The 12,582-nt window shown below is 38.0% G+C and overlaps 1 protein-coding gene across 6 annotated transcripts in view; it reads left to right on the top strand.

Moving 5' to 3' along the window:
• The window catches only part of dock3 (dedicator of cytokinesis 3), a 218,800-nt gene that overhangs the window by 81,227 nt on the left and 124,991 nt on the right, over window positions 1–12,582 (top strand). For all 6 annotated transcript variants that reach the window (XM_058373970.1, XM_058373975.1, XM_058373974.1 and 3 more), the window contains exon 5: window positions 991–1,087. In XM_058373970.1, the coding sequence (XP_058229953.1) occupies window positions 991–1,087 (97 nt within the window). The remainder of the gene's footprint in view (window positions 1–990; window positions 1,088–12,582) is intronic.

Below are 12,582 nucleotides of genomic sequence, written 5' to 3'. Positions count from 1 at the left end.
TTAATTCAATTTTATTTGTACAGCGATATTAATAGTGGAGATTGTCACAAAGCAGCTTTACCGGATTTAGTAACACATGCTTAACAGTGTTTTCAAACATGCAAGTTAACACCATGTTGAATTCTTTCTGACACTTTAACATTGCACTATTTGGTAAATAAGTTTCATGACTCTATTAAGGTTCTATGGACTTGATAGTCCTGTGTTAGCTTGCTGAAAGAATGCTGTCCAAGTTACCATTAAAGCAAAATTGTCCCTAAATCAACCCACATGTTTGAATTAGTATTTCACCATTGAACGTGATCCAATAATTCAATGATTCAGTATACCAGTGATCCTGACCCCTTCTGCTCTCCAGATCTGGCTGAGCCACTCTGATTGTTGGAATTCCCATCAATAAGAAACCACTCACTGATGCTGAGGATAGATTCACAAGGACAGCCTAAAGATACATGAGATTACTGTAAATGGTAGCACTTAGAAACCATAAAAGAAGTTTGATAGCCGTGATAGCTTTAGGACTGCAGTTGCCACAGTTTTGCCCTCAAGTCTCCACTTAGTGAAACTTCAGCAAAGTACACTTCTTTGAACACTTAGTATGAACTTCCAGATTCCATATCATATGATCATATAGTACACAGTTATAGAAGGGATATTATTTAGAATGACACTGTCCCGTTTCATCCAGATTATGATTGTTTCTGTCTTGAGTCTGCTTCCTGATTTGTCTCAGAGAGTTTTTCCTTACCACCGTCGCTACTGTCTCACTCATTAAGGATAAATTTATTAATTAAAAATCTGTATCCTGAATTTCTGTATTTTTGTGAAGCTCCTTGGTGACACTGTCCACCATTAAAAGGTCTATGCAAATAAAACTGACTTGAATTGAATTAAATGTGGTTGGAAAAGCAATGACTTAACTACATACCAAGAGATAATATATAAAAAAGGGTGTCCTCATTACCAACATCACTGTCTTTGTGTGTGCAGGCAGTATGAGACAGTGGTGCCTCTCGAAGATCCCATCGTGACCGAAGTCACCTCTACTCTACAGGAATGGGCTGTACTCTGGAAGCAGCTCTATGTGGTGAGTCTCGACTTGGCATCCTCCTATTAAGATGGATTGCAGTGGGTGTGGTCATGGAGTAACTGGATTAGCAATTTATTCTGTTGATGTGGGACTGAATTAAGCAGATATGTAAAACACATGGCAGAAGTGAATACAACCTTAGCAGGCTTTATGAATAAATGAATACAGAATGCTCTCTGAGTTCTACTGGTCTATTACAGTGCCAGTTGTTTGACTTTATTAGAAGCTACTTATGCTCAGAGGGCATGTTTAGTGTTTTGTTTATTTTTTTTATTGCATACATAATTCAGAGTTGGACTCTTACTGGGTAACGGCTGGTTATATTCCCTTCCACACAAGCCTGTAAAACCTTTCTGAAGGCTGGAAAGAAAAACTTTGGCAGTGGGTGGAATGGGCTGGGGTGGGGATTGGTGGGTACTTGTCACAGCTGGTTTGCTTGAACCGTCATCTACAACGTGTGATTTGCTGCCACTGTGAGTAAAAAAGATGCAAGATTTCTGGAAAAACCCCCCCCAGAAATTTCTGGTTTCTGGAAGCAGGGTCAGGTTTATAGTGGGGTACCAAGAGAGGGTAAGGGGTGGCCAACATGTATCTTTACATTGTGTTTTGAACAATATAATTTGTTCCATTGTGTAAAATATGATATCATGTTTGTCTTATAGTTGCTTTCTAGATTCTAAAAATACAAAAAATATAAACAGTGATTATTTAAATCACCATGATTGAGGTGGTTTTTAGGTTGGACGGGTCAGGGGTTATTATAGGACTGGTAGCTGGTGTGGCCACACCCATTCCTTCGAAGGAAATTGTGAAGCCTGTAGGACTTGACTCTATTGAAGTGTTTGGCCATTTACTTAGAGCTGCTACTGTTACTTTCTCTTTATTACCTTATACCCTGTGTCCAGGGAAAAATAACTAAGAACCACCTAATATTCTGAAACACCATAAACATTTTAGAAGCTCTAATGACAAAGCATGAATTGGCTTTAACATCTCATTAAACAGAGCTATGCTAAAGCGTTTTAAACATACAGGTAATTTATTGGAGAACCTTGTTATATTACCTGGATACAAAGTCAACCTTCCATTGAAGCTAAGTGTGCTAAAATTATTGGTATAATTTTATTTATGTATATATATATATATATATATATATATATATATATATATATATATATATATATATATATATATATATATATATATATATATATATGTATGTATATATAAAGCAGTGTGCCCTAGAGACAATAGAGAACGGTCACAGTGTGCTTTATGTGGGCCTCCTCCAGATTATTGTGCCTTAGTGTAAGTGATGACAATGACAATGGCCTTGAGTCTCTTTTGAGTTTTTCACTAAATTCTCTCTTTCCTGTACATCTGTGATGAAACCGGCAATATATAACAGCTGAAGAAAAATCCTTTTTTGATACTCTTAAACAAGATATCACACAGCACCTTGGACGTAGGTCACTTGCCACTTGCTGGTAAGAGAAAATAACATGGAAGAGATACACTGTGATCTTGTTTTGAGCTTTATTCACAGCTGCATCCGGTACACACAGTACTGATTACACACACAGTTCTTTTTATTACTAGTGTACTATTATTTAGAAACATCATTTTTTTCTGCCCTGTGAATATTTCCCTTGTTCTTTCTCCCCCTCTATGTTTTACTAGTGTTTGAAATTTCCAGTAATGGAAGTATTTGCTTCTAATTCCTAGTAAAGAAGGTATGACCTCTTTGACTGTCAGGACCAGTGAAGGAGTTGTGGCCTCTGTGCCTGTCAGTAATAGTGAAGGAGGTGTGGCCACTGTGCCTGTCAGTAATAGTGAAGGAGGTGTGGCCTCTGTGCCTGTCAGTAATAGTGAAGGAGGTGTGGCCACTGTGCCTGTCAGTAATAGTGAAGGAGGTGTGGCCTTTCTGTCTGTCAGTAAGAGTGAAGGAGGTGTGGCCTTTCTGCCTGTCATTAATAGTGAAGGAGGTGTGGCCTTTCTGCCTGTCAGTCAGATTGAAGGTGTTGTGGCCTCCATGCTTGTCAGTATTAGTGAAAGAAGTGTGGCCTCCATGCCTGTTAGTAAGAGTGTAGAAGGTGTGGCTTCTGTGCCTGTCAGTAAGAGTGAAGGAGGTGTGGCCTCTGTGCATGTCAGTTTTAGTGAACGAGGTGTGGCCTTTCTGTCTGTCAGTAATAGTGAAGGAGGTGTGGCCTTTCTACCTGTCAGTAATAGTGAAGGAGGTGAGGCCTTTCTGCCTGTCAGTAATAGTGAAGGAGGTGTAGCCTTTCTACCTGTCAGTAATAGTGAAGGAGGTGTGGCCTTTCTGCCTGTCAGTTAGATGGAAGGTGTTGGGGCCTCCATGCCTGTCAGTACCAGTGAAGTAGGAGTTGCTTCTTTGCCTGTCAGTAAGAGTAAAGGAAGTGTGGCTTCTGTGCTTGGGAGTAAGGGTGCAGCAGGTGTGGCCTCAATACCTACATGAACCAGTGAACGTGGTGTGTCCTTTTTGCCGGTCAGTAGGAGTGAAGAAAGAGAGTCCTCTGTGCCTGTCAGTAAGAGTAAAGGAGGAGAGTCCTCTGTGCCTGTCAGTAAGAATAAAGGAGGAGTGTCCCCTTTGCCTGTCAGTAAAAATGAAGGAGGAGTGTTCTCTATGACTGTCAGTAAGTGTGAAGGAGGAGTGTCCTCTGTGACTGTCAGTAACAGTGAAGGAGGAGTGTCCTTTATGACTGTCAGTAAAAATGAAGGAAGAGTGTCATCTATGACTGTCAGTAAAAATGAAGGAAGAGTGTCATCTATGACTGTCAGTAAGAGTGAAGGAGGAGTATCCCCTGTGCCTGTCAGTAAAAGTGTAGGAGGAATGTCCTTTGTGCCTGCCAGTCACAGCAAAGGATACATTTCTTTCATTGGTCAGTCCTCTGTGCCTGAACAAAATCATAAATTTTGTTTTTGTATTTTTAATTAATACCAAGTAGAAAGTAAAAAAAACATTATATGATGTAGAATGGCACTACTTTATAATCACGTTGCAACAGCTCTGAAACAGTACTCACTTTGTGTTATAAATATTTATATATCATATTATTGATCATCTAACAGAAGGTACTTGTAACTTGTAAGTTCTGGTTCATGTGCTTCAGTGATTTGCGCAACATGTTCACAACAGGTTGTCATTTTCTGCTTATTTGCTATCACTGTCACCCTTTTTAAATGCTTCATCAACCCAACATGTACCAACACACTTAAGAAAAATCCATGTCTCATCAACGACTGCTGAGATCAAACACAGCTGAGACAATGACTCAGTATTGGTACTGATATGGTTCCTTATTTACCACCATGTTCTCTGCTTCTACAGAATATGTGAGGGCTTTATAATAAGCTTCCTCCAGACAGACAAGCTTGTACTGCCCCAAAAAAGAAAATAAGTAAGATCTAAATTGGAGTCTGGGTGAAATAAGGATAGCTAATTCGAGATGAACTGGGTTACGTAACATGTTATAGAACATTTGAAGGCTTGATCTTCAACTACAGCTGTGCTAAAGGCACCTGGAGGAGAAGCAGTCCATCAATACTGTTATGACACCCTGCACAATTACAGCACCTTTTGAAGATTGTTCTTTGGCTGCATTCCCAAAGACTTCCCTGTCTAACCTTGCCAACAAATGTACCATTTACAGTGTAGCCAGTTAATTAACACACATCTCTTTATAAACGTGACATTGCAGACAGTGTTGACACTAAAATGAAGTTAATTGAGCATGCATGCGTGAGTGCAGTAACAGTACGGCTTTAAACAACAAACTATTCAAACAGAGCCTGTACCCCTGGGTCATGGGTTCTAAAAGGTACTATAGAATATTTTTTGCGGATGCTAGGTAAAGAATAATAAATGATGGGTCATGCTGTTATAGGAAAATAATCCACAAGACTTTTGATGGATTGCAGTGGATGTGGCCCATCCAAAGCTTTTATGCTTCATAATAATTTCCTTCTATATTAATTCACCAGACTTTAAAACAATATTTAAGAAATTGTTTGGTCCATAAAATATCCTAATCTTAGTCTATTATTTTGCAACTAAGACCTACTATTGTAGTACATGGTCTAAAAATACAAAGAATTGCTTATAGTGAATATCAATCAGATTTTCTGTTCGTTATTTTATCATATTGTTTTAGCAATCACTTGGACATTTGTTAGGAATAGGACACAATGTGGTTATAAGAAAATAATGTCAAATGTATTATTTTTTTTATAGCCACATGTTTTGGAGTGTGTTATTTTGCTCATAATACAGGGAGTTGCCAATGATTACAATGTATAATTTACTAATGAATGCACATTTTAACGATTTATAGTCAGATTTAATGTTATGGAATGCCAAAGGGCAAGTTAGTTCCTAATGTCTCACGTAGTCAGATCTTTAGACTGACGTCAGAAGGTCTGGGCTCCATAGCCCATGTTTTTGGGGCAATGTAAAGTTGATTTTCCTACAAAAACAGATCAGTGTGCAACCACAGATCATTTATTTAAGGAAGTCCTGCAAATGAATGTGTTTGTAAGCTCTCAATGTCATGGTTGCAAACACAATAGCTTCCTTCGTCCATGAGGGAATTAGAGTGTCACAGCAGCTCTGTTCTCAGATATCCCACTAATCCTGTAGAATTCAACCAATCAGATGACAACTTTGAAGATTTTGTGTGCCATGTGCACCAGACATTCAGCCAATTGTTTGTTCTAGTTCCTGATAAATAAACAGTTGTTTCATTTATGTACATTTATGGCAGACACACTTTGAAGTCAAACACCTTAACCATTAAGCTACCACATCCCTCACCCAACTCTCTCTTTAAAAGAACAGTCCATCAGCCTGCCTGTTATTTTTACCAGAGGGGCAGTGGTGGCTTCACGGTTTATGCTTTGGATTTCTGATCAGAAGCTGTCAATTCAAACTGTCAAAGTTTGGCTCTTGAGCAAGGCCTTAACTCTCTGTGCTGCAGGGGGTGACCCCGTGTCCTGATCCCAGCTTCCTAACAAGCTGGGATATACACAGAGAAGAATTTCACTGGCTGTAATGTATATGTGAAGTGTTTTTCTTCTACCAAGAACGACATAACAACAAGCACTGTCCCTGTTATAAAGTGCCAACATAAAGATTCTTTCCAAAATCAACAAATGTTTTCTAATAGAAAACGTTCTAGATTATGTTGAGTGGCTGCCATAGAAGATCATACAACTATCCATGCTGTTATATGAGAATAATGCATATCTGAGGGATCAGATTTGAGAATTCAACCACGCTTTAGTACTTCTCATTGTGTCACGCCTATGAACATTCTTTTTATCATAACCACGATAAAATCACTATAATGCAGCCCTCTTATTGCTTAAATGAGTGGCACACATTGTGCTTTTTCACACAGCTTCTAAATCAAACAGATTTCATAAAATCTGTTTGATTTAGATTAAGTTGTGTTCACCAGTAAAGTGCCTGTGAGCCGTTACTATAGAAATAATAATGTCTTTTCACGGTGCATTAACATAAACCTGTCATTTGACTTGCCTCCAAAACCATGTTCTTATGGTTTGAGGATTTAACAGAGCAAGTAGTATAATTTGACTTTATGACACAATTAACTGTAGGATTGAATCCAGCAAAACTCAGCATGACTTCAACAAAAAAACGAACTGTCTGCCTCTGTTCTTAATCTGCTAAACAAAATCTTTTGACTTTTAATGGTGTGAGAAATTGGACTAATTATTCTGAGTAATGATGGGCAATTTATCATAGTTTTAGCATAATTTTTTTATTCCTTGAAAGATCTCCAGTGACATAAAAAAAGATGAGATCCTAACAAACACGACTATTAATAATTGCCCCGTGTATGCTATTGATAAGCAGTGGGATTGTCTTATCTCCTGTAATAATAGCTCCTTGCAGCATTGAATTCTGTTAGCAGATACCAGATTGTTGCCCATCTGTGCCCACGTTTCCTGTTTGGAGCAGCTGTGGCTGCTGTCTGCTGGTTGTGAGGTTGAGGATGACTGACAGATTTCTCCTGTGTGTGTGTTTGTCTTCATATATATATATATATATATCATGTATCATCTTCATATATATATATATAAATAAATAGCCTAGGGGTCATGAACGGGTCTTAGTACATTCTCCATCTAAAATCAATTCTGGTCCATTGTCAGTGCCTTGGGCTGATCAGAATGTGAAGTGTTATACCTCAGGCTGAATATTTGTCCATTTACCATATTGGTAAAACAATCTATACTGAACCAAATATTCTCTTTGAGTTTTAGGCAGTGATTGATTGATTGATTGATTGATTGATTGATTGATTGATTGATTGATTAATTGATTCACTGATTGTCTGATTTACTCATTTATGAATTGATTGACTGGTTGATTGATTGCTGATTGCTTGCTTGATAGATTCATTCATATATTGATTGACTGATTGGTTGCCCTGCCAGACTGTTCCATTCTGATGCTGCCTTCTGATATTTTGTTCATTTGCGATTATAAAAATGACAAAAAATTGTCTCCATTTTACAAAGATTAGAAAACATGTGGGACCCACAAAGTACACATTTTGCAATATCCACAAAATGAGGTAGATGTAACCCAAGACTACAATGTAGAGTTTTATGTGGTGATTTCAGCTATGTAAAACAATGATAATAGCTAAAATAATGATAAATTACATCTAATTGTTGGATGTTATATTATATTATTAAAACAGTACACATATGGAGCTAAATTTTATTCCTGCTGTGAGAAAATTGATTTACATTGTTGAATTGTTAATGTCTTATTTCTTAAATATCTCCTTATGCATATCACCCAGCATGAGAAAACCAATATCACTTAATTCAGCATCTGATATTGAAGTAGAACGTTAGGTAGCGGCGGTCACCAAAGTACACTAAAGTGCATAGGTCAGTTTGTCCTCTTTTCCTAAAGCCCAATTAGAACTTATTTTCAACGGTAGCAACACTAGAACATGTAATAACCATGTAATGAGCTGAAAAGGAGATGGCAGCTTGAGTCACGCAGAGCTGATGAGAGTAGAAGTGAAAAGATGTCACTGGAGTTTACGTCCATATGAGTGGCCTGCAGACAGAAAGACAGAAAGCGAGAGGGAAGGAGAATTAGGAGTGGGAGACACAACTCATCATCTATATATATCATACAGAACATGATCTGATGATTTAATAAGCATCCTGGGAGCCAGTATGAATCTTCGGACTATTTGCTTGCTCCGAGCCATCATGTGCATGTAATTTTTCTGTATAATGAAGTCAGAGTTCTGCATAGACATTCACTTAGACATGAACGACTTCCTTCTTACCAGCCTAGTAGTAAATGACATTAAAGCCTAAGCACCTTTATCTGTAATCAACTGTGCTTGAGGCAGGATATTTTCTCACTCTGTTATGTCCTTATCTGGTTATTATATATCAGGCAGTGACATGTTTGGTGTCATGTGTCTCTCTGGTAAAGCATGGAAGCCTTGAGGAAGCGCTGTAGCTTGTACTTTCCACACACTTCTCCAAGACATCCGATGTTTTGTGACGTCTATAAATGGAAGCCAATAACGCATACATTTTTAATGCTCCTTTTTGCCCCAACTCGTGTTTCATGTGTAAACCGTGATGCAAAATAACAAGATATTCTATTGTATTTCATATTTCATATCTTCATTTCAGCATGGCCAGGCTTTTATTAGTTTAACCTGTCAGGATCAGTATATGTTCAGTTAATGCAGGTCCTCTGCATTGGAGCTTTCATTTGCACGAAAGCACAAACCTTTTAGATTATTACAGAGAATGTATGGGTCAGGCAGGTCTTTGTCTGATACATTTAAAGTCTAGGCAAGCAGCTAAAATGGAAAGAATCACATAGATAGCCATTGGTATCGAAATGCACCACAGAGCAAGGCTAATACTAAAACCCACCATTACCTGCTGTTATCACATGGTTGAACTAAACTACATCAATTCTTTTTCATTAGACAATTAATTACAACCACAAGGCTAAAAATAAAGCCCATAATTCTTACCCCTTACCACACATTCTGTATTCTGGAGCTACATTGCTAATATTGTTGGCAAATAAATGAAGTTATAATATAGCCTCTAGTTTAGCATTGTCTAAATTTTTTAGACTGTGTTAAACACAACCCTAGGATGCTCACAATTAAATTGTTTTCAGTCTTTAAGTAATTATATTTAGATTTTCTTCTGTTATGTCATTGATATGTATTAGAGACCAAAGAAATATCAACAAGAGTAGCAGCAGACATTTTACTTGCTTAGATCTTAGTTTACCTCAGTGCGGTTTGAGCAACAGATTCGATGTGTGACCCAATTTGTGAGGGTGATGTATTTATTTTGTGAAAATGTTTTTGTTTGATGATATACATAATGCTAATTTAGTAGCTAGTCCCAATTATTAGCTATACAGCTTGAGCTTCAGGCAAGACAGACAGCAAAAACAGCTCCAAGACCAATTTCATTGTTTTTGCTGTGGCCTGAAGACATTTGGGTTTGAGATCAAAAGAGGAATATGAGAAGAGAGTTTAGAATTACAGCTTTTATTATCCGATACTTATACCTAGATGTGTTAAACAATGCAGAACTTATAACAAAATGTAGTACATTTTAGGCGAGCAAAAATACTATGTGACTAATAGGTGTGTCCTGTTAGATTTGTTGTTTGAAGAATACATAGTTGTGAAAATGACCAAAAGGATGAGATCCCGGATACAAGCGACCGAAATGAGTTTCCTTCGTAGGGTGGCGAGGCGTTCCCTTAGAGATAGTGTAAGTCTGACACTATCTAGTGTAAGATAGTGCTCTGTCACCCGGGAGGAGTAGAGTCGAAAGGGGCCAGTTGAGGTGGCTCGGGCACCTGTTTCAGATGCCTCCTGGACGTCTCCCAGGGGAGGTGTGCCCCACCAAGAACAGACCCCGGGGAAGACCCAGGACACGCTGGAGGGACTGTCTCTCGGCTGACCTGGGAATGCCTTGGAATTCCCTCGGAAGAGTTGGAGGAAGTGTCTAGGGAGAGGGAAGTCTGGGCATCCCTGCTTAGACTGCTGCCCCTGCGACCCGGCTCCGGATAAGCAGGAAACAATGAATGAATGAATGAATGAATGAATGAATGAATGAATGAATGAATAGTTCTGAACATCTACTCTTGGCCTTATGTTTTACTTGTGAGAACTGCATTGAGAAGCCAAAATGAAGAACTGAGAGCTGTCTATGGGAGAAAAGTGAACCATTTTGTAGCTGATAAAGAGGGAATATCAATTAGAGGATTGCACAGAAATTGGGCATAACCAATACAGCAGTTTGGAAGGTGAAAGAAACTAACTTGCCTGTTATGATACTTTTGCTCACGTAAAAATTTGTTGGTCTGATACTAAAGGTACTATGATTCACAGTATGTTTATGTGTTTATAGGCATGTGGTATCTTAGTGGTTAAGGTGTTGGACTACCGATCAGAAGGTTGTGTTTGAATCCCAGATCCACCAAACTGCTGGGCCCATGAGCAAGGCCCTTAAAGCTCAGTTGTATAAAATGTGCTAAATAGTAAGTTGCTCTGGATAAGGGTGTCTGCCAAATGCTGTAAATGTTTAATACATGTAGATGCAAATACCAGGAAGTAAAAGCTGAAATCTTTGTGCCAATAGTTTCCAGGAGGACTAAACGTTTTGACTAACTTTTCTTGGCATTTAGTAATTCTGGGCTCTTCCTCTTATTTTCTCATTTTGAACAGTACTGTTTTTTTACTCTTTCATTAATCTGAATTTGTTCCAGAGAGCATTGCTTAAGTTCATGGGTCGACAAGCTCTACATGTCTCTAGCTAGTTGTTTTATTCATAATTGCCCTCTGGATAAGAAGGATCAGTAAGCTGGAGTCTGACTTATGCCCTAGCATTTGCCTCTAGTTAGCTTGCAAAACATTACTATATCATGTTAGTTGTGAATTTCCCTTTGGGATGAATAAAGTATCTATCTATCTATCTAGCAGATTAGCTCATGATTTGTCCAGATACCAGTCCGAAATATAATTAAAGATTGTTTTTTTTTTTTATCTCTGTGTATTTCATTCTTATATTCTGTTTAAAAGAGGATCTGATGTGTAACTAATGTTTATGGTAAGTCAGCCTCATGGTTTGTGACTAGAGTTGCATGAAGTGTGTAATTAGCGTAACCGGAGATTGTCAGGGTGTAGCGTGCACCACTGAGGTTCACACACACTGATGAGCGTGCACACACACACACACACATACACACACACACTTTTTCCACCTCTGACTGGCCTCAGCGTTTTGTTTACAGTAGGTGTTTGGGCGTTAAAAAAAAGCCTCTAGGCATTTTCATCAAGATGACCCTTCCCAAGGTGAGAGGTCAGCTGTCAAGATTTTTTTTCACAGCCTGCTAACAGAGATTTATTTTTTGATCAGAGAAGCACTGACAATGAGGATCTAGTTAGCTGCAGAAGAACTCCCACAAGTTACAGAAGGTCCCAAAAGTTCACACCAAACTTAAAAAGCTCTGTGTACTATGGTGTGAGTTTTTAGATCCTGGTCATTTACAAATAGAATTATTTTGTAACAGTATGTTTTATATTTGATATCAGGATAATACATTAATTTAATTGAAAGAAAAAAAAAATGTTTACAAGAAATTGTAACTCATACAAAGATATATAAAGACATTCACAACATCTTTGCCGTTTAATAGAATTATTTTTTCTCTCAAAATACACTGTAGAAACATTAAAAGAAATCCTGTAAAGCCGTATTTGCTTTGTCAAGTCTCAGGTACATTTGTGCAGTTCCATGAGAATATTGATATCTGCCACATTTATTCTGGAGACTTTGTTTTCTTTTTTCCCTGTGTGGATAAACCTTGACTACGATTTTTTTTTTTTTCTGAAAATTGGTCTATTAAATGATACGTCACGTTCTTTACTCACATACAACCATATAGACGTAAAGGTCATATGTCCACATACTTTTGGCTATATGGTGTACTGTATAAAATTAGCATACATACTAATGGCTCTATTTTTTAAAGCAATGTTCTACTTTCAGTTTAAAAAGATCTATCATTCTAAGCCACACCGAACAACCAAACTTCAAAACTCGTGATCGAGGCCTCCGTGCTCGATGTAGAGAAATCATTGAATATGTGCATAGTTTATTTTGACAAGCAACAAACTGCAGTTGACAGATATTACAAAGCCAGCACAATGTGTCTTTCAACCGTTATTGCCTTTCTTGTCTTTGACATAATGGATGGTAAATGTTTGCACATATCACTGTCTGTTTCTTGTTAGCTACGTGAGCCTCCCAGCTCCAGTCCAAAACTAAAGAGGCAAGCAGTCTGACTGATCTGTCACATTTTAGTGAAAATGAAGTCAATTTAATTTCGGTTTGATTCCCAGCAAACTTTAATGATAAAATGAAGG

Source organism: Hemibagrus wyckioides, linkage group LG21 (genome assembly GCF_019097595.1).
Source record: "Hemibagrus wyckioides isolate EC202008001 linkage group LG21, SWU_Hwy_1.0, whole genome shotgun sequence".
Lineage (NCBI taxonomy): Eukaryota > Metazoa > Chordata > Actinopteri > Siluriformes > Bagridae > Hemibagrus > Hemibagrus wyckioides.
Note: the sequence above shows the minus strand (reverse complement) of the source record. Positions and strands in the feature narration are given on the sequence as shown.